This window comes from Erythrolamprus reginae, chromosome 2 (genome assembly GCF_031021105.1).
Source record: "Erythrolamprus reginae isolate rEryReg1 chromosome 2, rEryReg1.hap1, whole genome shotgun sequence".
Classification (NCBI taxonomy): Eukaryota; Metazoa; Chordata; class Lepidosauria; order Squamata; family Dipsadidae; genus Erythrolamprus; species Erythrolamprus reginae.
Genome location: NC_091951.1, coordinates 33,359,426 through 33,386,048, shown reverse-complemented (window position 1 = coordinate 33,386,048; position 26,623 = coordinate 33,359,426). Strand labels below are relative to the sequence as shown.

The following is a 26,623-nucleotide window of genomic DNA, read 5'->3' as shown; positions in this document are numbered from 1 at the left end:
AGGATTTTCCAGATGGACAGCTTCTTAAAAAATACTTCATTCTTCCAAAATGATTTTTCAACTTCCCAATCTAACTTATACCACTGAATTAGCATAAGATCAGACAAGACTGACTATGCTCAAAAATATATACTAACAGTATATAATTACTAACTACAAAACAGTGATTTTAAAAATATAATATGAATTTAATAATACTCTAACCATCCCTCCCAATGATTAACTGCATTGATATGAATTCAATTTTCAACATTTTCCAAAAAGCATCAAGACATGCTCCATGGGAAATTTGCCTGAAATTGATTGATTGATTGGATTTGCATGCCGCCCCTCTCAGAGGATACCTTCTCCATGTCTTCCAAATGTCTCGCGCTACAATTCCCATTATCCCCAGGCTGCGATTGCAGAACCGAAGCAAGAGCCACCAAATGGAGAAGATCTAGTGTATACAGGTAGTGTTATTTTTCAACCTTGGCCCCTTTAAGAAGTCTAAACTACAACTCCCACCATTCCTGTCTCCACGCTGGCGGGGAAATTTTGTGACTCGAGATCTACGTATCTTAAAAGGGCCGCGATTGAGGAAATATAGTACTGTACAAGGAAACCTGAAAGAAGAAAGCAGGCTTCGACTGCCATCTCGTGGCCCTAAGTTTAAATTGCACGATAATGAAGGAAAGCGGGGGGAAAAAGGAAAAGGCAGGGCTGCCTTTGCTAACTGGCGCCCTTTGATGATGCAACTTAGAGTAAATAAGTGAAATTGGTCTTTGTTTCTGAATCAGAAAATCAGCCGCTCCGACTGGGCTCGGTTGGTGCTTTAACGTTAGGCAGGTAAGTGGGGGATTCGGAAGAGGGGACAGGGAAGGCTCCTTTGGGATTTCCTTGGTTTCTGATCATGTTTCTAATAGGAATCCCAGGCCAGGTCAGAGGGCAAAGGGCAGAGGTCAGCTCCTAAACTCTCCCCGGGTGGGGATGGCGGGAATTAGGAGCCAGGACTTTGGGGGTTCTTTGTTTTACAGGTAGTCCTCCACTTACGACCTTAGCTGTTGCTAAGTGAAACTTTTGTTCAATGAATTTTGCTCCGTTTTTTAACCTTTCCTTGCCACAGTTGTTAAGTGAATCACAACCTGTCTAAATGCAATAGCAATAGCATTTAGACCTTTTTTTTTTACCCCTCCTGATTTCTAAGAGGTCAGTAAGGGGCATGCATAAGTGCACCAGCGTGCCTTCCGTCCCCTGTCCTAATGTTTCTTTTTTACTCGCATCATGTATATGAATGTTATTATATCTTTGCATACCACCAATATGTACTTGATAAAACAAATAAATAAATAAATAATAAATATACCGCTTCATAGTGCTTTTACAGCCCTCTCTAAGCGGTTTACAGAATCGACTTATTGCCCCCAACAATTTGGGTCCTCAATTTACCCACTTTGGAAGGAGGGAAGGCTTGAGTCGGTGGTGACATTTGAACTGCTGAACTACAGCTAGCAGTTAGCTGAAGTAAGCCTGCAGTGCTGCACCCAAATCACTGCGTATGTGTTGTTGAGCGCCTCGGGTCTAGAAAACCTCAACTCTGTTTCTCTGCTTTGGGTTGCTTATTGAGAAAGGCATTTTGCCAGGTCTTTGAAACTTTGTAAGATAACAAGAAATAATTGCATTGCTCTGATTTAGGACTTTCTGAACTGATGGCAGCTACTTTTTGACCTATAAAGCCCTGCATGGCATTGGACCAGATTACTTACGGGACCGCCTTCTGCCGCATGAGTTCCAGCGACCAGCGAGGTCCCACAAAATCAGCCTTCTCCAGGTCCTGTCAGCTAGACAATGTTGCTTGGCGGGGCCTAGGGGAAGGGCCTTCTCTGTGGGGGTCAAATATAGGGTTAGAGTCATAGTTCCCTCTAAGCTGAGCAGTGAGCAATCGCTCACTTAAAAATCATCATCAACTCAGAGTTTTCCAAACCTGCCCAGAAGCCGAGAGGGAAAGAGTGAGAGGGAAGGAGAGAGAGAGGAAGAGAGGAAGAGAGAGAAACAGATAGAAAAAAGAGAGGAAGGAAAAGAGAAAGAAAAAGAATGGGAGGAAGGAAGAGAGAAAGAAAATCAAAATCTAGTTTGAAACTAGCTCAACTATTTAAGTGGCATTTTGATATTGATATTTGATATTATGAGCTCACTGTTATAGACACACAGTACAGTATTTTATTTTGAAATTCTCTGAGGCAAAACAGGGTGGGTTTTTTATTTGTTTGTTTGTTTGTTTATTTATTTATTTATTTATTTAATTATTTGATATTTCTGTGCCGCTCAGACACTATACTTTTCCGCCCACCCCCAAAAAAATTTAGAGGGAACACTGGTTAGAGTTTTAAAAATTCCTTTCCATCTTAGTCATCTGATAGGTGCTTTTTCAGGAGGCAACTGAGAAAATATTATTTTACTGAAAGAGCAGTAGATGCTTTGAACAAACTTCCAGCAGACATGGTCAGTAAATCCACAGTAACTGAATTTAAACATACCTGGGATAAACATATATCCATCCTAAGATAAAATACAGGACATAGTATAAGGGTAGACTAGAGGGATCATGAGGTATTTTTCTGTTGTCAGTCTTCTAGGACTTTCTTGTTTTTTGTTTTTTTTTTAGACATTTTGCTTCTCATTTAGGGAAGCTTCTTCAGCTCTGACAGGACAATGGGGAAATATAAATCCTTCATTTGCCCACCCTTTATATTTATACTCCTTGCAGATAGCGGTCCATTTAGATTCCTTTCAGACAGCGATATTTCCCGAGGAAAAATTGCAGACCACAGGAACTAGGAGGACCACTCAGGTGACCCTCTAGTCTAAAAGGATGCAAAGGATCAGCTCACTGCAAGGAATATAAATCCTTCCATTCCCTACCAATCCTGTCAGAGCTGAAGAAGCTTCTTGTATAAGAAGCGAAACGTACTCAAAAGCAAAAACAAGAAAGTCCAGTTGCCTCCTGAAAAAGGCACCTTTGGGACAACCTTGACCTGGATGACTGAGAATCTCCACAGACATTTTCCACCTTAGCCTTAAACCCAGAGGAGCACAAAGCAAAGATAGAAATACAACCTGTGGTCACAAATGCTTCTGACCACAACCAAATTGGGTTACGACAAAAAAATTCAGAAAGTATATTTTTTTTCATGGCTGGTTTCCCCTTCCATGCCATCTTTTTGGTAAGACCCAAATTTCCAAAATTAGGTTTGGATCACGACCAAATCAGGTTGGGACCAAAGTTATGGAACGAATGATGGTCGGGAACAGAGGTCCTACTCAGGTGGGTTCCTGCTTACCTCTGTTACCGGTGAGGTTGCCGGGTGACCGGCGGGCGCACATGTGTGTCGAAGGAAGATTTGACTTGTGAGAAGACATCTGGGCATGCGAGATTTCGGTGATTTTTTGTTTCAACTCATGCGTGGAAGCAAGTAATCGCCAAAAATTGCTGAAATCTTGCTCCGACATGCCCCAATACTGGTTCTACTGTGCAGTGGTACCTCGACTTAAGAACTTTTCTAGAGAAGAACCGGGTGTTCAAGATTTTTTTGCCTCTTCTTAAGAACCATTTTCTACTTAAGAACCTGAGCCCGGAATAATTTCTCAGGAAATTTGAGAGCGGCACGAAGGTCTGGCCAGTTTCCTGCCATTCCCCCTTTAATCTCAGCCATCTTGAGCTTTTCTGGGCTGCCAGAGGAGCCTTTCGGTGGCGCTTAAGGAGGCTTTGGCAGTCCAGAGCGAACGGAGCGTTTTCCTTTCTCTGGGCACATGGAGAGCGAATAAACTTCTGCCAGCTCCCAGAGAAAAGAAACGCTCCCTTCACTCTGGGCAGCGACTGTCCTCCTCCTCTTCTTCTTCCTCCTCCTCCTCCCACCCAAATTCTGAACTTTTATTTCTTTCCTAATGGGTTTGCATGCATTATACCTCCGGAACCGCCTTCTACCGCACGAATTCCAGCGGTCGATAAGGTCCCACAGAGTTGGCCTTCTCCGGGTCTCGTCGACCAAACAATGTTGTTTGGCGGGCCACAGGGGAAGATCCTTCTCTGTGGCGGCCCCGGCCCTCGGGAACCAACTCCCCCCGGAGATTAGAACGGCCCCCACCCTCCTTGTCTTTCGAAAGTTACTCAAGACCCACCTGTATCGCCAGGCATGGGCGAACTAAGACATCTCCCCCAGGCTTTCTTATATTTTGTTTGGTATGTATGTGCTGTATGGTTTTTAAGTGTTGGAGTTTTTATATATATATTTTTTATTATTAGATTTGTCCCATTGTTACACTGTTTCTTATTACTGTTGTGAGCCGCCCCGAGTCTTTGGAGAGAGGCGGCATACAAATCTAATAAATAATAATAATAATAATTTGCTTTTACATTGATTCCTATGGGAAAAATTGCTTCTACTTACAAACTTTTCTACTTAAGAACCTGGTCACGGAACGAATTAACTTTGTAAATAGAGATACCACTGTATTCTGAAGGCAGAAGGTTCATGCTCATTCTTTTTGTTATTAGACACCAACCCTTATGAAGCACGCAGCCAGTTCCAGGTCTTTCTGCCAAGATGACCACGAGGACAAATCCAAAGTCAAGCATCCAAGGAGCGATTCCAAGGCACCCCTTACCTTGCCGGTTGCTCCCTCTCTGTACGACGCCCCTTTCCCCTTTTACCGGCAGCCGGCTGAACTGGGGTGCTTTTCCCTAGATGCCAAGCGGTGCTTCCATGGAGATGCTCGTCAGCTGCGCTACTATGCCCCGCCCCCTTCCGAAGGCCCCTCCCCTGGATTCGATTTGCGCGATGGCTACCGCGACCGCTACGTGCAGCGAGATGACAGCGTCCGTGAAGGCCTGGACAATCTGCTGCGATGGATTGTGCAGAACCGGAAGCAGTTGCAGACTGAGGAGAAAGGGTGAGAAAGTGTTAGAGCAGTGGGTCTCCTTTGCTGTCTCTTTTAGGATGTGGAAAAGGTGCATCTTATACAGTAGTACCTCTAGATACGAGCTGCTCTACATGCGAGTATTTCAAGATACGAGCTAGGAGGGGAGAGACATTTTTGTTCTACTCCCGAGCTCATATTCGGGATACGAGCCGAGCGTCCACTAGGTGGCGCAAGAATCCTTGTTTTTGGTTAGAATCCTTGCTTTTGGTTATCTCGGAGGGGGAAAAAGTTATTTGTTCCAGAATAAGAGTTGCCTCGAGATACAAGCTCCCTTATGGAACGAATTATGCTCGTATCTAGGGGTACTACTGTACTCTGAAAAATACGGTACCTTACTTTGGCGCTACTGGGATTTAGACAGGTTTAGTTTCTTTGGTTGGTTATTCATGATTTCTCTCTGTTTTTTTTCTTCTCTTTTTTCTTTTCTTCCTTTTTTTCTCTTTCTTTCTTTCTCTCGCTCTCTCTTTTTCTTTTTCTCTTTCCCTCAACCCTGCAGAAAGCTCCTGAATGCCGATTTTGTGACTTGGAGGGGGCATCTGACCAAAGTGCTGACCACCCCATACGAGAATCGGGAGGGGTGGTTGCTGGCTGTCACTCTCTTCCGTGGGACCTTGTACATTAGCGAGTTTGAAACGGAGGCCACTCGCAGAGAACGGGAGCAGCGCTCAGAAATGCAGAAGGAGTTCATGTATATGGGATATAAATTTGAGCAATATATGTGCGCCGGTAAGGTTTCTGGAGAGCTCCCGACTGTGAATTGAAAGCCAGGTCTTTAGGGTTGATGCTTAATGTCCTGAATTGAGCTGGTGGCTTCTGCCAGGAAAGACAAGCCACCGACAGTAATTAAGGATGAGACACACGCGCCACAAAAAATGACATATATTGAAAGCGTCAGTGTATGACGTTTATGACGTATATGACATATATAAAAAACCATCAAGGCATAAAATGATTAATAGTGCAAAGTATATCTTAGTTCAGTGATGGTGAACCTTTCCCCCCATAGGTGCCGAAAGAGTGTGCACACGCATTATTGTGCATGCGCGAGTGCCCACAACCATAATTCAATACCTTGGGAGGGCAAAAACAGCTTCCCCACTTCTCGGAGGCCCTCTGGAGGCTGGAAATGGCATGTTTCCCAACTTCTAACGGACCCAGTAGGCTCGTGTTTTGCCCTCCCCAGGCTCCAAAGGCTTCCCTGGAGCCGGAGGCGTTTAAAAATGCCTTCCTCCATCCCCCTGGAGGCTCTCTGGAAGCTAAAAACACCCTCCCAGAGCCTCTGTGCGAGCCAAAAATCAGCTGGCCGGCACAAACATGCATATTGGAGCTGAGCTAGGGCAACGGTTTGTGTGCCAGCAGATATGGCTCTGCATGCCACCTGTGGCACCCATACCATAGGTTCGCCATCACTGTCTTAGTTCATTCTGGCAGTGTTCCCAGACTAATGTCTTCCAGGTAATACCAGTTCTGGGTCAGAAGCCAAAGACACATTAAGGATTTCTCTTTGAAGTGATTCTGTCAAAATCTATCAACTGACACATCTGTGTAGCCACTCCGGAGAGGCAGATTTCATGGTTTCAGGCAGAAATGCTCTTGGAACTCCGAAGCTCACAGCTGGCCATAAGGGAACGGTTTATTATTTATTAATTTAATTTAATTTAATTTAATTTTTTTATTTTATTTATTTTATTTTTTTATTTTTATTTTATTTTATTTATTTTATTTATTTTATTTATTTTATTTATTTTATTTATTTTATTTATTTTATTTATTTTATTTATTTTATTTATTTTATTTATTTTATTTATTTTATTTATTTTACTTTATTTTACTTTATTTTACTTTATTTATTTCTTTTATTTATTTATTTATTTTTAATTATTATTTTATTTTATTTTATTATTTTATTTTATTTATTTATTTATTTATTTATTTATTTATTTATTTTTATTATATTTTATTATATTTTATTATATTTTATTTTTATTTTTTATTTATTTTTATTATTTTATTTTATTTTATTATTTTATTTTATTTTATTTTATTTATTACATTTGTATGCCGCCCCTCTCCGTAGACAGGGTTGTTCGTCACATTCACTTTTTACGAGACTGTCCCTTATAGAGTGACAAGGCATGTCTTCCATACAGCTACTTACACAAAGATCCCTTTCTTCTCAGATACTCATGTCTGGTTATAGCTCTCCTCGCTCTTGCATTTTACAGGGAGCTCATCCTCTGATTCCTCCTCCTCCTCTTCACTCTCACTCTTCTGCAGGTGCCACAATTTATGGTTGGCTTTCCTCATCCTCTTCACTCTCAGACTCGGGTTCCAAAAACACTGGTCTAGAATACCAACACGCATCAATCTCTCGATCTTCAAAATCTGTGATCAGATGAGCAGGACGTGGACCAGCCACAACAGCTGCTGACTTTTTCAGAATGTTTGAATTATTGGGAATGATGCAGACAGTGAAGGAGGAAAGGGCCGTGTTTGTTTCTGGTAGCCGAACTCAGAAAAAAAGAAAAAAGAAAAATCTGGGAGAAACTATGAGACGCTTTTTTGGAAATGGATATTAGTCAGTTAATCCAGCTAATGATTGACTGAATGGCTGCAATGATGCAATGCAATGTTTATTTGATGCTACAGGCAGTCCTTGACCATTGGTTTAGTGACAGTTCAAAGGTACCACAGCTGCTGGAAAAGTCAGTGGCGAGATTGAATTAGCTGATGCTTCCTGTGAATATTATCGCTTTCCCCCCCAAAATGCCGAAGAACTAGGTGGGAGGGCGGGAGAAGATGGAATACAGAGGCTCCAGATTATGAGAACCAAGCAAAGGATACTACTGCAGGTGTCAGCCAAGACATGAATCTTTCTCAAAACAAAAGAACAATTCATAATTGGACAATGTGACCTATCCAGTGGGAGCAGTGATGGGCAGGAGCTGGAACAGTCAGGTGCTCTGTCCCATTAGGGAAAATCGGGATGCGCACACAATTTATTCATTCATTCATTCATTCGATTTTTATGCCGCCCTTCTCCTTAGACTCAGGGTGGCTTACAACAATATTAGCAATAGCACTTTTTAACAGAGCCAGCCTATTGCCCCCACAATCCAGGTCCTCATTTTACCCACCTTGGAAGGATGGAAGGCTGAGTCAACCTTGAGCCGGTGATTAAATTTGAACTGCTGACCTTTGGATCTACAGTCAGCTTCAGTGGAGCCAAATCTCTCGTGAGAACGAGAGCGAGATTTTGGCAATTTTTTGCTTCTATGTATGCACGAAAATAAAGAAATATTGCGCGAGATTTGCCTCCAGGTGCACGCACAGTAGCTGAATCTTGCGTGGGCAGGCAAGTGCATGAACGCTGGACACGCCCACCACCAGGAGCGTGTTGGGAGCGCTGGCGGTGGGCAGGCCTCCGCTAAGTGGGAGGATGGGAGAAATCTATTCTTTAACTATGCAGCATTGTGTGGGAAAAGTTTAGAGCTGGTTTTCCTTTCTTCAGTGGCGAAATGATGTACCCAATAAAGTTTTGCTTTTGGGATTTCAAAGTTCCTGAAAGTGCCTGCTTTTGTTGGGTTCATTAGTCGATGACAGTTGTGGTCTTCATAATTATGATTGGTTCTTGCACTTAACGGCCATCCTGCCGACTTTATATTCACACAATCTCAATTCAGGCTCACATTTACGATCGATAATGGTGTCTTGTAATCATGTGATCCTGATTTGCAAGGGTTTTTTGCAAGTTTCCATCAAAAAACTATCCAACAGGATGGGTTTGCACTTGTGGCCATGGGGTTCATTTAATATCCATGATGATTTGATTAACGACCGTCATAAAAATGGCTGTAAAATCACGTCTTAACTCATGATAGAGGTTCCAGTTCCAATTGTGGCAGTAAGTGGATGATTGCCTGTACAGCTTCTTGAAAGAATGACCTTAGGTAACTTCCAGGAAGCAAACAATCTTCTCATTCTCCTTCAGGTACTCCCGATGGGATTCCTGATCCAACTGGAGTAGTGAACACATATGAAGCTTTCTGCACTGTGATTCGGTCCCGCTTGGGAAGTCACTCGCTTCTCTTCTCTGGAGAGGTAGATTGCACTGATCCCCGGAGCCCTTCGTCGCAGCCACCTAGTTGCTACGTGGAGCTGAAGACTAGTAAAGTCATGCACAGCCCTGCTCAGAGGAGAAATTTTTACAGGTGAGTAAGGAGGAGTCAAAACGGTGTTTTCTTGATGCTTGTGTCTGCCCTCTCCCCCTTTTTATTCCCCAGCTACTGATGAAACACAAAAAATTAGAATATCGTGCAAACATTCATTTATTTCAGTAATGCAACTTAAAAGATGTACACCTAATACAGTGACACCTTGTCTTACAAACTTAATTGGTTCTGGGACGAGGTTCTTAAGGTGAAAAGTTTGTAAGACGAAACAATGTTTCCCATAGGAATCAATGGAAAAGTGATTAATGCGTGCAAGCCCAAAACTCACCCCTTTTGCCAGCCGAAGCGCCTGTTTTTGCGCTGCTTGGATTCCCCTGAGGTTCCCCTCTGTGGGAAACCTCACCTCCGGACTTCTGTGTTTTTGCGATGTTGCAGGGGAATCCCAGCAGCGCAAAAACGAGCGCTTCGCTGGCAACGGAAGTCCGGAGGTGGGGTTTCCCAGCAAAGGGAGCATCAGTGAAATCGCAGCATCGCAAAAACACTGAAGTCCTTGAAACCCCACCTCTGGACCTCTGTGTTTTTGTGATGCTGCGATTTCACTGAGGCTCCCCTCACTGGGAAACCCCACCTCCGGACTTCCATTGCCAGTGAAGCGCCTGTTTTTGCGCTGCTGGGATTCCCCTGCAGCATCACAAAAACACGGAAGTCCGGAGGTGGGGTTTACCATGGAGGGGAGCTCAGGAGAATCCCACCAGCGCAAAAATGGGTGCTTCACTGGCAACGGAAGTCCGGAGGCGGAGCATCCCAGCGGCGGTGGTGGGTTTGTAAGGTGAAAATAGTTTGTAAGAAGAGGCAAAAAAAAATCTTAAACCCCGGGTTTGTATCTCAAAAAGTTTGTATGACGAGGCGTTTGTAAGACGAGATAACACTGGTATATGAGAGAGACTCCTGTCATGCAAGGCAAGATACTTCAAGCTGTGATTTGTCATAATTGTGATGGTTATGGGCTACAGCTCATGAAAACCCCAAATGCTCAATCTCAGAAAATTAGAATTATTATTATTATTATTATTATTATTATTATTATTATTTATTAGATTTGTATGCCGCCCCTCTCCGTAGACTCGGGGCGGCTCACAGAATATTCATACAATCAATAAAACAAGGATTGTTCATAGAACAATATTGGACCTCTGAAAAGTATAAGCATCCATATGTACTCAGTACTTGATTTGGGCCACTTGTGCAGCCTCAATGTGTGCCTCAATGTTGCGTGGCATGGAAGCTATCAATCAGCCTGTGGCACTGCTAAGGTTTTATGGAACACCAGGATGCTTCAACAGTGGCCTTCAGCTCTTCTGCATTGTCTCTCATCTTTCTTTTGGCAATGCCCCATTGTTCAGGTCAGATGAGTTTGCTGGCCAATCAAGCACAGAAATCCCACGGTCATTGAACCAAGTTTTGGTGCTTTTGGCAGTGGGCAGGTGCCAAGTCCTGGTGCAAAATGAAGTCAGCATCCCCATAAAAGTCGTCTGTGGAAGGAAGCATGGAGTGCTCCAAAATCTCCTGGTTGAATCTGGACAATGAAGCACAGTGGACAAACCCCAGCAAATTACATGGCTCCCCATATCAACACAGACTGGAAACTTCACACTGGACTTCAAGCATCTTGCAGCGTGTGCCTCTCCATTCTTCCTCCATACCCTGGGTCCTTGGTTTCCAAATAAGATGCAAAAGTTTCCAAACTTTTGGTTTGCCTGTTGGGTTGTTTTTCGCACCCCGGGGCTTTAGGAAGCTTCCTTGGAGCTCTGAAGGGTGAAAAACAGAACAACGGGAAAACCGGAAGTCCATTTTTCGAACTTCTGGTTTGCCCATTGTGTGTTTTTCGTACTCTAGGGCTTCAGGAAGCTTCCCTGAAGCCTCCGGAGTGCAAAAAACCAGCACAAAGGACAAACCAGAAATCTATTTTTCTGATCTTCCGGTTTGCCCATTGGGTGGCTTTTTGCACTCTGGGGTTTCAGGGAGGCCTCTGGAGGACGAAACAGCCTTTCCCCAGGCCGAAAATCAGTTGGCTAGTGTGTGCATGCATGATGAAGCTGACATAGAGCAACGCCTTACATGCCCTCTGATATGGCTCTGCGTACAACCTGCGGTATCACCCTCTAGTCCTGCCATCACAGGACTAGAGGGATATATAGCTCAGATTAAGAGCCATTCCTTTAAGAAATTGCACTCTGGGTAATGTAGTCCATGACATATGAGCACTGTCAAGCCAGTGCAGAAGTTGCAACTACACCGGGGAACCCGAATCTGAACTTAGTAGGTAGGATGCTTGGCTGCATAGCTAGAGGTATAACAAGCAGGAAGAGGGAGATTGTGATCCCGCTGTATAGAGCGCTGGTGAGACCACATTTGGAATACTGCGTTCCGTTCTGGAGACCTCACTTACAAAAAGATATTGACAAAATTGAACGGATCCAAAGACGGGCTACAAGAATGGTGGAAGGTCTTAAACAAAACGTATCAGGAAAGACTTAATGAATTCAATCTGTATAGTCTGGAGAACAGAAGGAAAAGGGGGGACATGATCGAAACATTTAAATATCTTAAAGGGTTAAATAAGGTTCAGGAGGGAAGTGTTTTTAATAGGAAAGTGAACACAAGAACAAGGGGACACAATCTGAAGTTAGTTGGGGGAAAGATCAAAAGCAACATGAGAAAATATTTTACTGAAAGAGTAGTAGATCCTTGGAACAAACTTCCAGCAGACGTGGTTGGTAAATCCACAGTAACTGAATTTAAACATTTATTATTTATTTTATTTATTATTTAGATTTGTATGCCGCCCCTCTCCGCGAGCCTGGGATAAACATATATCCATCCGAGTCTATGGAGAGGGGCGGCTACAAATCTAATAAATAAATAAATAAATAAAATAAATAAATAAACTTTTCCAGTTATTGGATGGGGTTTTCAATAAAATGCAGATTGATGGTCATTATAGTCATCTGTCTTCTTTTCTTTTCAGGCACAAGCTAATCAAGTGGTGGGCCCAGTCTTTTCTTCCTGGGGTGTCCCGGATTGTGGCAGGGTATCGAGGGGCCGATGGCTCAATTGTGGGGCTGGAAACTTTTGAGACTATGAAAATATTCAAACTCATTCGGGTAAGTTTAACCTTGGGAAAGAGACACCCTTGAATCCACAGGATCAACAGGATTAACTGATGTTAGAGGAGAGGAGAGGAGGCAACGTGTGTGCCTAAAGAGGAGAGGAATAACAATGAAGGGGAGAGTGTAGGGAGAAGTACCTTCAAAGCAATGGCTGATAGCCCTGATTTACCCCCCAAGGAGCGGAAAAGGCAATACACAAGGGGGGAAATGGCTACTGAAATCCCATTGTCAGTTGTCAATCAAGACTAAGGCAGAAACAACAAAGAAAGGGTGTGGACCTATTACTTGTGCAATGAATAAATTGAGGGGTATTACCTAAAAGCAAGCATCTCCTCAATGTGGATTTTATACTCTGATGAAGTCAATAGGGATTGACGAAAGCTTAATAACTTTTTAGTAGTTTTAAAATAAATATTCAACGTTCTGGAGATCATGATGGATACTGCCTCATTATTTATATACAGTAATACCTCATCTTACGAACTTAATTGGTTCCCGGAGGAGGTTCGTAAGGCGAAAAGTTCGTAAGACGAAACAATGTTTCCCGTAGGAAACAATGTAAAATCAATTAATGCGTGCAAGAAACCCCCCCCTGCAAAAACGGCGCTCCACTGGGCACCGCCACCCAGCTGTCACGTTTTAAAACAGCTGGGCGCTTCTCAGTGTTCTCCTGAATGCCAAACTCGGAAGTTCGGCAAAAGTTTGGGTTCGGGTTCGGGAGGCTGCCAAGAAGCCCCGCCGCCCGGCTGTCGCCTTTTGAAACAGCCAGGGGGCTTCTCGGTGTCCTCCTGAACACCGAACCCGGAAGTTCCGCAAAAGTTCGGTTTCAGGTTTGGGAGGCCGCCGAAAAGCCCCGCTGCCCGGCTGTTGCCTTTTGAAACAGCCGGGGGGCTTCTCGGCGTCCTCCCGAACCCGAACGCCAAGCCCGAACTTTTGCCGAACTTCTGGGTTCGGCGTTCGGGAGACCGCCGAGAAGCCACGCCGCCCGGCTGTCGCCTTTTGAAACAGTCGGGGGGCTTCTTGGTATTCTCCTGAACACCGAACCCGGAAGTTCGGCAAAAGTTCGGGTTCGGCATTTGGGTTTGGGAGGACGCCGAGAAGCCCCGCCGCCTGGCTGTCAGCTTTGCAAAAGAGCCGCAGAGCTGTCGGCTGGTCGGGAGGCTCAAACGGAGGTGGGGAATCCCAATAGGGAATTCCATGGGCGGAGCTTTGACGTCATGAAGACGTCCTTCCTGGAGTCCACATTTCAGCCGGCCAGGAAGGACGTCTCCGTGATGTCAAAGCTCCGCCCATGGAATTCCCTATTGGGATTCCCCACCATTTGCCGAACTTCCGGGTTCGGTGTTCGGGCGGTGGGTTCGTAAGGCGGAAAAAATTCGTAAGAAGAGGCAAAAAATTTCTGAACCCCGGGTTCGTATCTCGAAAAGTTCGTATCACGAGGGGTTCGTATCACGAGGTACCACTGTACTTGGTTGCACATGTGCCCCAAAACAAAAGCCCCGATTATTTCTAAGTTACAATTTCTTCCCTTCTCTTGCAGGATGATGCAGGCTGTTGGAAGCCAGCTGTGTGCATGAACTTCTGTGCTGCTTTTCTAGCCTTTTTGAAGACAGTGGTGACGGAAGACAATCCTAAGTGAGTAGTCTTAATTTTGACACAACTGGCAGGAGGCCAGGTTCATTCAACAGTTGACTAGATCAAGAATTGAAGCCAGAGGGCCTCTGGAAGTTGCTAAATGGTAACTCCTAACAACCACAACTGGTGTAGCCAATGACAAGGGATGCTATTGTGTTTTCCCAAAAATAAGACCCAATCTCATATTTTGGAGGGCTTCAAAATGAGCACTAGGACTTATTTTGGGGACCGACTGTTAGCATTCCACACTTGGCTAACCAATATTAGAATACCGAACTTGAAACAGTATATGTGGCAGTGGTGGTTGTTCAGCCAATAACACACACCAATATAGTAAAAGTATAAATACTATTCACAATGTATAATAGACCAGTGTTTTCCAACCTTGGCAACTTGAAGATAATTGGATTTCAACTCCCAGAATTCCCCAGCCAGCGAATGCTGGCTGGGGAATTCTGGGAGTTGAAGTCCAAATATCTTCAAGTTGCCAAGGTTGGGAAACACTGCAATAGACTAACCAGCATATACAGTTAGCTACATACATATCCAAATTAAGCAATCATATACAGTTCTAAATATACAGCACTGTTCTGTCGGGCTCTCTGGTAGACTCCTCCCGAAAATTCACAGGTACAAATTTCAGACACACACAAGTTTGAAAATTCAAAACAATGTTCTTTATAATGAAAATTCACTTAACCTAAGCCCTCTTTTGGTATAGCAAAGAGCACTTGCCTCCAAACAAACTGGTAATTTGTACAAGTCCCTTATCAGTTCTGTGATACTTAGCTTGCAGCTGTGAGGTAATTCACAGTCCTTCTTCTTTCACAAAGTGAAACACACTTTGCTCTGGTTTAGTTTCAAAGCGGGGGAAAATCAGCACACAAAAGGTCAAAGTCAGTAAAGCAGGCACGAAACACAATGATCAGATAATCCTCCACAATGGCCAAACCCACAGGCTGCTCTTTATAGCAGCCTCACTAATTACCACAGCCCCACCCAACCACAGGTGGCCTCATTTTCTTTGATAATCATCTCTCAGTTGTTGCTGCCTATGCATCGCTCTTCGCATGCGTGGTGGTATCATTAACTCTTGTTCTGAATCCAAGGAGGAGAGAGATAATTGATCTCCTTCTGAGCTGTCTGCCACACTCTCCTCCTCCCTGTCACTCATGTCTTCTTGGTCAGAGGAGCCTTCATCAGCAGATTCCCCCGGGGGCAAAACAGGCCTGCAGCATGTGGATTTCTCCCCCACATCCACAGTCCTTGGGGCAGGAGCTGGGCCAGAGCTAACCACAACACAGCACTAACCATTAATATTACACACAGTTCCATGCAATACCATAATATAACCCACAGACTGGTATTTAGCGCACAGCAATATATTCTAGTATTAGCACACAGCAGAATATATTCTATTATTAACACACAGCAGAATTGACACACAGCAGGTACATAGACCAATATTTAGTACATGGCAGTATACACTATTATTAGCACACAGCAGTATTAGTACACAGCGATATCTTAGCACACAGCAGTATTTTGCACACATCTATATCTATTAACACACAGCAATACTTTAGCACATGGCAATATAGCAAGCATTATCAAGACTAACTGCAATAGCCACCAAGAACCAACAATACAATGCAATACAGTGTGGTCAGGCAGTAGGAAAAGCAAGTAGGATGCTTGGCTGCATAGCTAGAGGTATAACAAGCAGGAAGAGGGAGATTGTGATCCCGCTGTATAGAGCGCTGGTGAGACCACATTTGGAATACTGTGTTCAGTTCTGGAGACCTCACCTACAAAAAGATATTGACAATGATATTGATATGAACGGGTCCAAACATTTTAATTTTTACGTGAAAGGACCGCCCTTTGCTTGCAGGGCTGCTGCGGCGTCCTTTTTCATAAAAATAACAATGTTTATTTTTATGTGAAAAGACCTCCCTTTGAAGGAGCTGGGGAATGCCTCCCACGAAGAGATTCCGGGGTAGAGCTTTGACGTCACGTATACTGGCAGGTTGATAAGGACGCCAAGGTGATCACTTCCTGGATTCCATGGAATCCAGGAAGTGATCACCTTGGCGTCCTTAGCAACCTGCCGGTATACGAGATGTCAAAGCTCCGCCCCCGGAATCTCTTCGTGGGAGGGATTCCCCAGCTTCTTTTGTGCCTCCCTCCCATCCTCCCTCCCAGCCGACAGCTCCCCAGTATTTGCCTTCCTCCACTGCCACCGACGCCCGGCTCCTCCTCTTCTCAGCAGATGACAGCCGGGCGGTGGCTTTCGCGGTGTTCGGCACAAACGCCAAACCAAACCACGAATTCTCAAAAAAATTCGGGTTCGGTATGCCAAACACCACAAAATTTGGTACGGACCCGAATTGTGCGGGTTCGGTTCACCCAACACTAACTGTGACTAACAATAGGGGCCATTCAAATTTGCGTCAGTGAAAAACTGACTTACGACCATTTTTCACACCTACGACCATCCTCTCTTCCAGGTCGGTTCATCTCTTTGCCTGGAACCCAGGGCATCCGGTTTCCTTCACGGTGCATCAGGATTCTCAGTACTGTTTCCTGCCCGACTGGTACGTGGAAGCTCTGAGTGCAGAGAAGCCCCCCACATCATGACTTCCAGACTGATGCACTGGAAGCCAAGCTGGTTTTGTGATCTAGAAGCTGCTGCATCTTGCGGGCCAAGGTGGGTGATGGACAGAGAACAGGCACCAAGAAGCCAGTTAACCTGCCAATTGGAGAACGGGATGACGGAACGATGGCATTGCTGTGACAACAAAGGATAGAAATAAACCAATCGCTCGTGCATCGTTTCCTAATAAGTGCTTCTGCGGCATGTTCTTTCTCATGTAATCTGTGGTTCACAAACAATAAAGGAGGGAGAAAAAGTGTTACGTACTAAGGGTGTCCCTTTGTTGATTAAGCCTAGTTGAAGTCAGGTAAGATGGTTTTGTTCTGTCTAGACCAGTGTTTCCCAACCTTGGCAACTTGGAGATATCTGGACTTCAACTCCCAGAATTCCCCAGCCAGCGAGGAATTCTGGGAGTTGAAGTCCAGATATCTTCAAGTTGCCAAGGTTGGGAAACACTGGTCTAGACGAGTCACCGATCAGAATTAAAAGCCACACACACTCAAAGATTAATATATAAAAAGTATATTGCTTACAAAACGTTCAGGTAAATGATGGTTAATAGCTGTTATTCTGTCTTGGCTGGCAGCTGGTCGGTAATTAGCCCCAAATGAAAGCTCAAACGCACACACAGGTTTCAAAATAAAACAAGAGTTCTTTTTACTAGACGCTTGTTACTTCACAAATGCCAAATTAAAGTCTCTTTCTTTGCCAAGATCGGCATGAGGCCAAATTGATAAGATAACGGCACACACACTTGCTTCCCGGCCAAAAGTCTACTCACAAGGTTAATCCTATAAATGTCCAACACTGAATCCCGGTTTATCATGCAAAACACTCTTTGCAGGCTTTTCTCCTCTGGAGGTACAAATGTTGACTTCTTACAAAGAACACCCTCTAAGCTCCTTCCCTTAAATACTCTTGGGGAGTGCTGACTATGCACAGCTGTGCTCACTTCTTCTTTCTGATCTGTCTCAACTGCTCCTATCGGTTCCTCATCCTTCTCACCCAAGCATTCAGGATCAGGTCCCTCATTTCCTCATCCTCAGACCCTGACAAATCCCCAGTTGGGGCTGCACGAATCCCAGCGACCAGTTAGGTCCCACAGAGTTGGCCTTCTCCGGGTCCTGTTAACTAAACAATGCCGTTTGGCGGGACCCAGGGGAAGAGCCTTTTCTGTGGCGGCCCCGACCCTCTGGAACCAACTCCCCCCAGAGATTAGAATTGCCCCCACCCTCCTTGCCTTTTGTAAACTCCTTAAAACCCACCTCTGCCGTCAGGCATGGGGGAATTGAGACATCTCCTCCTGGCCTATACAGTTTATGCATGGTATGTTTGTGTGTATGTTTTGCTTTTTAATAAGGTGTTTTTAGTGACTTTTAGTTATTAGATGTTATACATTGTTTTATTATTGTTGTGAGCTGCCCCGAGTCTACGGAGAGGGGCAGCATACAAATCTAATAAATAATAATAATAATCCCCAGCTGTGGGATCTATAGCCCCTATAGGCTCCTCACCCCAGACTCTCTCTCTTCCTCTGGCTCGCTCTCTGACTCCTCCAGCAGCCACACAGACCGGCCATGCCCAGATGGCCCTGGCTCACCAGGCTCAAAGTCTGTGGCTACAGAGCCTGGCTACGAGCCAACCACAACAGCTCTAACTAAATCAGTTCATTCTGGCAGTGTTGACAGCTTAATGTATCTGAGATAAGGGCAGGTCCGGGCCAGAAACCAAAAACTCATTAGGATTTTCCTTTGAAGTGATTCTGTCATTCAACCGGACTTACATTTCACCATAGCCCTTCAGACAATGAAGATTGCAAGGATTAGAGCGATCTGGAAGCAAGAAGGTATTTTTAACTCCGGCTCACACACCACCATCATTATAGGAACGTTGTTCGCCATGCCCACTGCTCCTGAGGCTGTCACTTATATAGTGACAAGGCATGTCCAAGTGTTCCATAGAGCTACTAACGCAAAGATCACTTCTTTCTCAGATTCCCCTGTCTGAACATGTTGTGGTTAGCTCTGGCCCAGCTCCTGCCCCAAGGAATGTGGAGGTGGATATGGGGGAGATATCGACATGCCGCAGCCGTGTTTTGCTCCCAGTGGAGTCTGCCGACGAAGTCTCCTCTGATCAAGGAGGCGTGAGTGACAGGGAAGAGGGGAGTTTGGCAGACAGCCCAGGAGGAGATCAGTCATCTGTATCATCCCTGGATTCTGAACAAGAATTAATGACTCATCCACGCATGGGTAGAGTGATGCATAGGAGACAACAACTGAAGGATTATTACAAGAGAAAATGAGGCCACCAGTGGTTGGGTGGGGCTGCTGTAATTAGTGCTACAGATAAAAGCGCAGCCTGGTGTTTTAGCCTCATGGCAGTTTATCTGATTTATTGTTTCGTCAAGATCATGGTTTTTGTGCTGTTTGTGGACTCTCTGGACTTTAGAATTGGACTCAATTTCCCAGTTATTGGATGAGCAATTGGATTGCATTTAACCTGTGCCTTGTGTGTACCAGAAAGTCCCTTTGACATTTAAAAAGGGAGCTGTTTCTGTTTTTCTGTTTATAAAAGCTTTTGGGTTTTCCCTTTTATCGTGTGGTGTGTGTCTTCCTGGACTAATTACCCTGTAATTACGGGTGGTTGAAACATGCCGGCAGAACACATATATGTATATGTATAAAGTGCTATATATCCTTGGGAAGTGACTCAAAGAATCAATTAATGATGGTTTAATTTTGTTAAAATAAACCACAATGTGGAACTGCAGCCTGTTGTTGGCTTACCGACTACAGGGCAGTCCTTGATGTACGAGCACAATTGAGTCCAGAATTTATGTTTCTAAGGGAGAAATCTGTTAAGTGTTGACCCGGAACATAGTTCTCCTCACTCTTGCATCTAACATGGGCCCCTCCTCTATTTCACCTTCCTCCTCTGACTCACTCAATACCATAACTAAGTGTGCTACAGTTTCTGGTTGGTCCTCATTCTCTAACCCCTCGTCACTCTCACTATCAGACTCAGGTGTCAAGAACACTGGCCTAGGATAACAATACGCATCCATCTCTCGAAATAAGTGACCAGCTGAGCCGGATGTGGACCAGTCTCAAAAGGTTTAAGAATGGATGAGCTCTGGATGTGTCTCATCCAGTTATGGGTCATTTGGGACACACATTATCTTTAGCATGATATGATCCATAATTGAATCATAGTTAACATAATGTATGAATTGGGTGGGTACTATTTACTTTTTCCTACCAGTTATTGTGGTTACCAGTTTTTCCTACCAGTTATTCTGGCCCAGCTCCTGCCCCAACGACTGTGGATGTGGGGGAGACATCCACATGCTGCAGGCCTGTTTTGCCCCCGGTGGAATCTGATGATGAAGGCTCCTCTGACCAAGAAGACATGAGTGACAGGGAGGAGGAGAGTGTGGCAGACAGCTCAGAAGAAGATCAATTATCTAGCTCCTCCTTGGATTCGGAACAAGAGCTAATGATACAACCACGCATGCGGAGAGCGATGCATAGGCAACAACAACTGAGAGATTATTATCAAAGAAAATGAGGCCACCTGTGGTTGGGTGGGGCTGTGGTAATTAGTGAGGCTGCTATAAATAGCAGCCTGTGGGTTTGGCCATTGTGGAGGATTATATGATCGTTGTGTTTTGTGCCTGCTTTACTGACTTTGACCTTTTGTGTGCTGATTTTCCCCCACTTTGAAACTAAACCAGAGCAAAGTGTGTTTTTTAATTTGTGAAAGAAGGACTGTGAATTACCTCACAGCTGCAAGCTAAGTATCACAGAACTGATAAGGGACTTGTACAAATTACCAGTTTGTTTGGAGACGAGTGCTCTTTGCTATAGCAAAAGAGGGCTTAGGTTAAGTGAATTTTCATTATAAAGAACATTGTTTTGAATTTTCAAACGTGTGTGTGTCTGAAATTTGTACCTGTGAATTTTTGGGAGGAGTCTACCAGAGAGCCCGACAGAACACCAGTGAGCATTGCAATGTTTTGCGTGTCCCCTTGCACGATTTCACTTCCGCGCATGTTCAGAGAGACGATTTTACTTCCGCGCATGCTCAGAGAGTAAAAAAAATCGCTGAAAATTACAAAAGAAATATGGCGGTGCACATAGACCAGCAAAGACAGCACCAGAGCTGTCACGCCAAAATTGCATCATCGGCGGGCCACTACTGGAGTGCCCGCACTAGATTGCACTGGTAGGAACCCACCTCTGGTATGAATTGGATCAGTCCCAAAGGTGCTTTTTCAGGAGGCAACTGGACTTTGTTTTTTTTCTTTTGAAGACGTTTTGCTTCTCATCCAAGTAAACGGTTTATACACTGAGCATATTCTCTCCCCCCTCCCCCAACAATCTAGGTCCTCACTTTACCGACCTGAGAAGGATGGAAGGCCAAGTCAACCTTAAGCCAGTCAGGATCGAACTGCTGGCAGTGCAATCAGCAATCGGCAGAATTAGCCTGCAGTACAGCATTCTAACCACTGCACCACCACGGCTCAATAAGATTCATAGAGTGTCAAATTAGGCTAGTACCCCATTACAAAAATGCTTTCTAGCGTTGTGGTTAGCTCTGGCCCAGCTCCTGCCCCAAGCAATGTGGAGGTGGATGTGGGGGAGACATCCACATGCCGCAGGCCTGTTTTGCTTCCAGTAGAATCTGTCTCCTCTGACCAAGGAAGCGTGAGTGACAGGGAAGAGGGGAGTTTGGCAGACAGCCCAGGAGGAGATCAGTCATCTGTATCATCCCTGGATTCTGAACAAGAATTAATGACACATCCACGCATGCGTAGAGTAATGCATAGGAGACAACAACTGAAGGATTATTATAAGAGAAAATGAGGCCACCTATGGTTGGGTGGGGCTGCTGTAATTAGTGCTACAGATAAAAGTGCAGCCTTGTGTGTTAGCCTCATGGCAGTTTATCTGATTCAAGATTGTGGTTTTTGCTGTTCAGGATTGTGTGTGTGGACTCTGGACTTTAGAATGGGACTCAATTTCCCAGTTATTGGGTGAGCAATTGGACTGCATTTAACCTGTGCCTTGTGTGTACCAGAAAATCCCTTTGACATTTAAAAAGGGAGCTGTTTCTGTTTTTCTGTTTATAAAAACTTTTGGGTTTTCCTTTTATCGTGTGGTGTGTGTCTTCCTGGACTAATTACCCTGTAGTTACGGGCGGTTGAAACACGCCGGCAGAACATCTAGTGAGAGCATTGGAGAACAGCTAGAATTGGTCCTTCAGGCTTCAGTTGTCCAAGCTAATCACTGGGGTGCATTTTCAACATTTCAGAAACACTCGGCAATTTAGACTTAAATCTCAGAACGTGGAATTCTTTTAAGACATTTCCGAACTCCCACTCTTTTGCTGCAAACACAGCTCATGTTCTACTTGGGGTCATCTAAAATTTTCAGTCCCTTCTCACAGGCATTAATACAGACCCCTCTTCCCCTGCTGCCTTCTTTTATATTTGTGCATATTATATTTTGGATCAACACAAGAACTGTGGGATTTTTTTTAGGGGGGCGTGTTGCTATAAAAATATACCAGCTAACCAGAGGCTTCTTGGCCAAATACAGAATCCAATATGATCGGCATAGAGAAGCCAACAAACTGGAGAAAAAGTGGAAAAACTTTCCTTCCAACGAAGGAGGCGTTCAACCTATTATGGGCCACATCTTTTACTGCAGAGCTGCCAAATGCTTTGGGCTTTGTGGACCAGATAGGGTGGGGAGGTGGTGGTTCATGGCAGGTGCACACATGCGTGATAATTCCATAACAGTGTGCATGCGTGACTGTTGTTCAAGCAAAAGGAGTGTGTAAACATGTGTTTAGCTGCTGCTTGCACAAGTGAGGATGTGTGTGTGCATGCTCACCAGCCATTTCCACGGCCCAGTTGCAAACCCTTCAGTAGTGGAGCACGTTCCACAGTTTGTGGACCCTGTCTTTACTAGCAATAGCATCCTTAAGACTTATATACCATAGTGCTTTATTCAAGGTTGTCTGAGTCAACCTTGAGCCTGGTGAGATTTGAACTTCCAAATTGCAGTCAGCAGAAGTAGCCTGCAATACCGCACTCATATGCTGCAACGTCCTACCGGTCAATGACTACTTCAGCTTCAACCGCAACAACACAAAAGCATGCAACAGATTCAAACTTAATACGAACCGCTCCAAACTTGACTGTAAAAAATATGATTTCAACAATCGAGTTATCGAAGCGTGGAACTCATTGCCGGACTCAATTGTGTCAACCCCTAACCCCCAACATTTGTCCCTTAGACTCTCCACGATTGACCTCTCCAGGTTCCTAAGAGGCCAGTAAGGGGCGTACATAAGTGCACTGGTGTGCCTTTCGTCCCCTGTCCAATTGTCTTTCCTTTCTCTCACTTATCATATATATTGTCGTCCTTTCATATATCCTCTTCTCTTAAGTTCACTTTACCCTTATATATATTACTACATGTCTATTTTTCTTCCTATGTATTTGTGTATTGGAAAAATGAATGAATGAATGAATGAATGAATGAATGAATGAATGAATAAATGAATGAATAAATAAATAAATAAACAAACTCTAACCTCTGCGCCACCACGGCTCATAAATGAAGACAGGTGACCAACTCTGCTCGTTTGGGACAAGGACATATTTTTTTATTCTTTATATTTGCAGATTCATTGCAAAAACCTCTTAGAGGTCAGAATAAAGGAGCGAGAATTTCCCAGGATGGCAAAAAATGGATCCGCCGTCCAGTCAGCATCTCCCTCACCGTCACTGGGTGTAGAGGCTAGCGGCAAAGACAATGTCTCTCTTGATCATGTTGGAGGCGGCTTCCATCTTGGCGTGCAGGGTGGGCTCCCCCGTCACCCGGGCAGCGTTGCGCATCTCACGACAGGTTTCATCCAGGCGCTGTATGCAGCGGACAATAATGCCTTCCTGCACGTCGGTCAGCCGGGCGATCTCGGCGAAGGGCTGAGGAGGAGGAGGGAGAGGAAAAGGAAAACCTTGGTGCTGGCGCTCGGGAGTTATTTATTATTTATTTATTTATTTGACTTCTATGCCGCCCAATCCCGAAGGACTCAGCGCGGCTTACAGCAATAATTGGACCAGAATATCTCCGAGACCGCCTTCTGCCGCACAAATCCCAGTGACCGATTAAGTCCCACAGAGTGGGCCTTCTCCGGGTCCCGTCAACTAAACAATGTCGGTTGGCGGGCCTCAGGGGAAGAGCCTTCTCTGTGGCGGCCCCGACTCTCTGGAACCAACTCCCCCCAGAGATTAGAACTGCCCCTACTCTCCTTGCCTTTCGTAAGCTCCTTAAAACCCACCTTTGTCGTCAGGCATGGGGGAACTGAGACATCTCCCCCGGGCATATACAATTTGTGCATGGTATGTTTGTATGTATGTTTGCTTAGTAAATGGGGTTTTTAAAAATATTTTAAACTATAATTTAGATTTGTCATGAATTGTTTTATTTTGTTGTGAGCCGCCCTGAGTCTGCGGAGAGTGGCGGCATACAAATCTAAATAAATAAATAAATAAATAAATAAACAAACAAACAAACAAATAATAACAATACAAAAAATGTAGCAATAAAAAAGAAGTCGAATACAAACTCTAAAAAACTAACCCCGATAAAACCCATTTATATAAAAAAATTCATGGCCCCCAGGCCTGCCGGCAAAGCCAGGTCTCTGTGGCCTTGCGGAAGGTCAGCGGGGTGGGAGCAGTACAGACATTGGGGGGTAGTTGTTCCATAGTGCTGGGGCAGCCACAGAGAAGGCTCTCCCCCGCGGTCCCGCCAACCTACATTTTTTAGTCTAGTGTTTCCCAACCTTGGCAACTTGAAGATATCTGGACTTCAACTCCCAGAATTCCCCAGCCAGCATTCGCTGGCTGGGGAATTCTGGGAGTTGAAGTCCAAATATCTTCAAGTTGCTAAGGTTGGGAAACACTGGTTTAGTCGACGGGGCCTGGAGGACGCCAATTCTGTGTGCTCTTATTGGTCTCTGGGAGGTATGCGGCAGGAGCACATCCTATTTGTCAGAACTGCCACCTCAACGCCGGCCGTTTGTTACCGGTCTGATATGAAACCGGGGAGGAGGGTTGTTTGAGATGGAGGGGGAGTGCTAGTGATGGGTGGTATAAAGTCAAAGCTACAAAACTCCATAAGGAGTCCGTAAGGAGTTGGGCAACCTATAAATCTCAATAATTAAGAAATAAAAGTGAAGGGGGCTCTCCGAGATGGCGTTCGAGGTTGTCTTGCGATAGAGAAGAATTGTAGCGGTGAGCCAGGCTACAGTCAGAGTGGCTGCTTCAAAAACATCTTGGAGGTTGATAGGACGATGGTGGGGGCTGGGGGCGCCAGGAATAGGACGTCCCTAATAGCAATATAATAACACTTTTTTAAATTCAATGCCTGGGGAGGGCAAAAACAGCTTCCCCCTCCCCATGGAGGCGGAAACGGCCTGTTTCCCAACTTCTGGTGGGCCCAGGGGGCTCGTGTTTCACCCTCCCCAGGCTCCAAAGACTTACCTGGAGTGGGGAAGGGTAAAAAAACCCTCCCTCATCCCCCCCCCCGAGGCTCCTTGGAAGCCAAAATTGCCCTTCCAGAGCCTCTGTGTGAGCCAAAAATCAGCTGGCCGGCACACACCTGCACATTGGAGCTGAGCTAGGGCAACGGCTCGCGTGCCAGCAGATATGGCTCCGCATGCCACCTGTGGCACCCGTGCCATAGGTTCGCCATCACTGCCATAGATCTTAAAAGTTGCCAAGTTTGAGAAATATGGGATGTTAGATGGGGGGGGGGGGTCAAACTCAAAGTCCAGTGTCCGGAATCCGGCCAGCTGGATGCTTAGATCTGGTCTGCGGGTCTCGCCCTGGAAAATGCAAAGGCCTGGCCTGTAATGCCTCTGCCAATGAAAACGGAGCTCGTGGGGATGGGGCAGAGCTGCAACCGGAACACAACGGATGGTTCTGGAGCTCAGGAGGACTGCAGGTGGCTCTTTGCGAACTTCATTTTCACTGGCCGAGGGTTGCAGGAGGCTGTCACAGCTGAAAATGGAGCTTGGGAGCCTGTTTTCGCTAGCAGAGCGCTTAGGCCACCACAGGTAACCCCCACCCAGAGTTGGGCGGCTTATAAATTTAAATAATAAACAAATAAATAAAATCTCCATTCCCTCCCCACTCTATGAGGAAGGATACTGCAAAATCCCTATTTCCTCCCAATCTGGGACTCGGGAGGGAGAGATAGATGGGGGCGGACTCAGAGGTGGTATTTATTGACTCTCCGAACAACTCAAAATTTCCGCTACCGGTTCTCCAGAACCAGTCAGAACCTGCTGAAACCCACCCCATGTCCCCACCGGATGAGAAAGGGGGCTGGGGAAGGGAATGGGTGGAGCCTTAAACCTTACCACGCCACGGGCCCATTCGTAAACCACTTCCACCAGCCCAAATTTGTACTGCTCCACAAAATCCTCGATCGATTCTTGCAGGCCGCACTTGCGTTGCAGCAGGGCGATCTGTTCGGCTACCGAGCGGATGTGCTCTACGCCCTGAAAAGAGGAAGAGGGAGAGAAGGTGGGGATCCATTCAGGAGATCACAGCCAGACAACAAGGAAGAAAACTATGATTGGAAGCAATGTTCCCTCTAATTTACTTTTGGGGTGGACGGAAAAGTATAGTGTCTGAGCGGCAGTCCCTTCGGGACTGGGCGGCACAGAAATAATAAATAAATAAATAAATAAATGAATGAATAAACAAACAAACAAACAAATAAAAAACCCACCCTGTTTTGCCTCAGAGAATTTCAAAATAAAATACTGTACTGTGTGTCTATAACAGTGAGCTCATAATAGGGCAACTCTATCAATATCAAAATGCCACTTAAATAGTTGAGCTAGTTTCAAACTAGATTTTGATTTTCTTTCTCTCTTCCTTACTCCCATTCTTTTTCTTTCTCTTTTCCTTCCTCTCTTTTTTCTATCTGTTTCTCTCTCTTCCTCTC

The 26,623-nt window shown here is 45.0% G+C and overlaps 2 protein-coding genes across 3 annotated transcripts in view; one reads left to right on the top strand and one right to left on the bottom strand.

Annotated features, from left to right (window-relative positions):
• The first annotated feature begins 671 nt into the window (after positions 1-671).
• On the top strand, positions 672-16,851 carry DXO (decapping exoribonuclease). 2 transcript variants are annotated; one of them, XM_070735647.1, is made up of 8 exons: positions 759-828; positions 1,675-1,810; positions 4,535-4,929; positions 5,456-5,685; positions 8,951-9,170; positions 12,160-12,295; positions 13,842-13,936; positions 16,447-16,851. In XM_070735647.1, the coding sequence occupies exons 3-8, from the start codon at positions 4,547-4,549 to the stop codon at positions 16,574-16,576; spliced, it is 1,194 nt and encodes a 397-aa protein (XP_070591748.1). In that variant the 5' UTR covers positions 759-828; positions 1,675-1,810; positions 4,535-4,546; the 3' UTR covers positions 16,577-16,851. The 2 variants fall into 2 exon arrangements, with proteins under 2 accessions (XP_070591747.1, XP_070591748.1); XM_070735646.1 differs by lacking the exon at positions 1,675-1,810 and having other exon boundaries at positions 672-828.
• Positions 16,852-23,245: 6,394 nt separating this feature from the next.
• Positions 23,246-26,623, bottom strand: part of SKIC2 (SKI2 subunit of superkiller complex) — a 63,572-nt gene continuing 60,194 nt past the window's right edge. Inside the window, exons 28-29 of the mRNA XM_070737654.1 lie at positions 26,031-26,171; positions 23,246-23,586 (exon numbers count right to left, since the gene is read on the bottom strand). Coding sequence (XP_070593755.1) covers positions 23,386-23,586; positions 26,031-26,171 — 342 coding nt within the window. The 3' untranslated portion in view covers positions 23,246-23,385. The remainder of the gene's footprint in view (positions 23,587-26,030; positions 26,172-26,623) is intronic.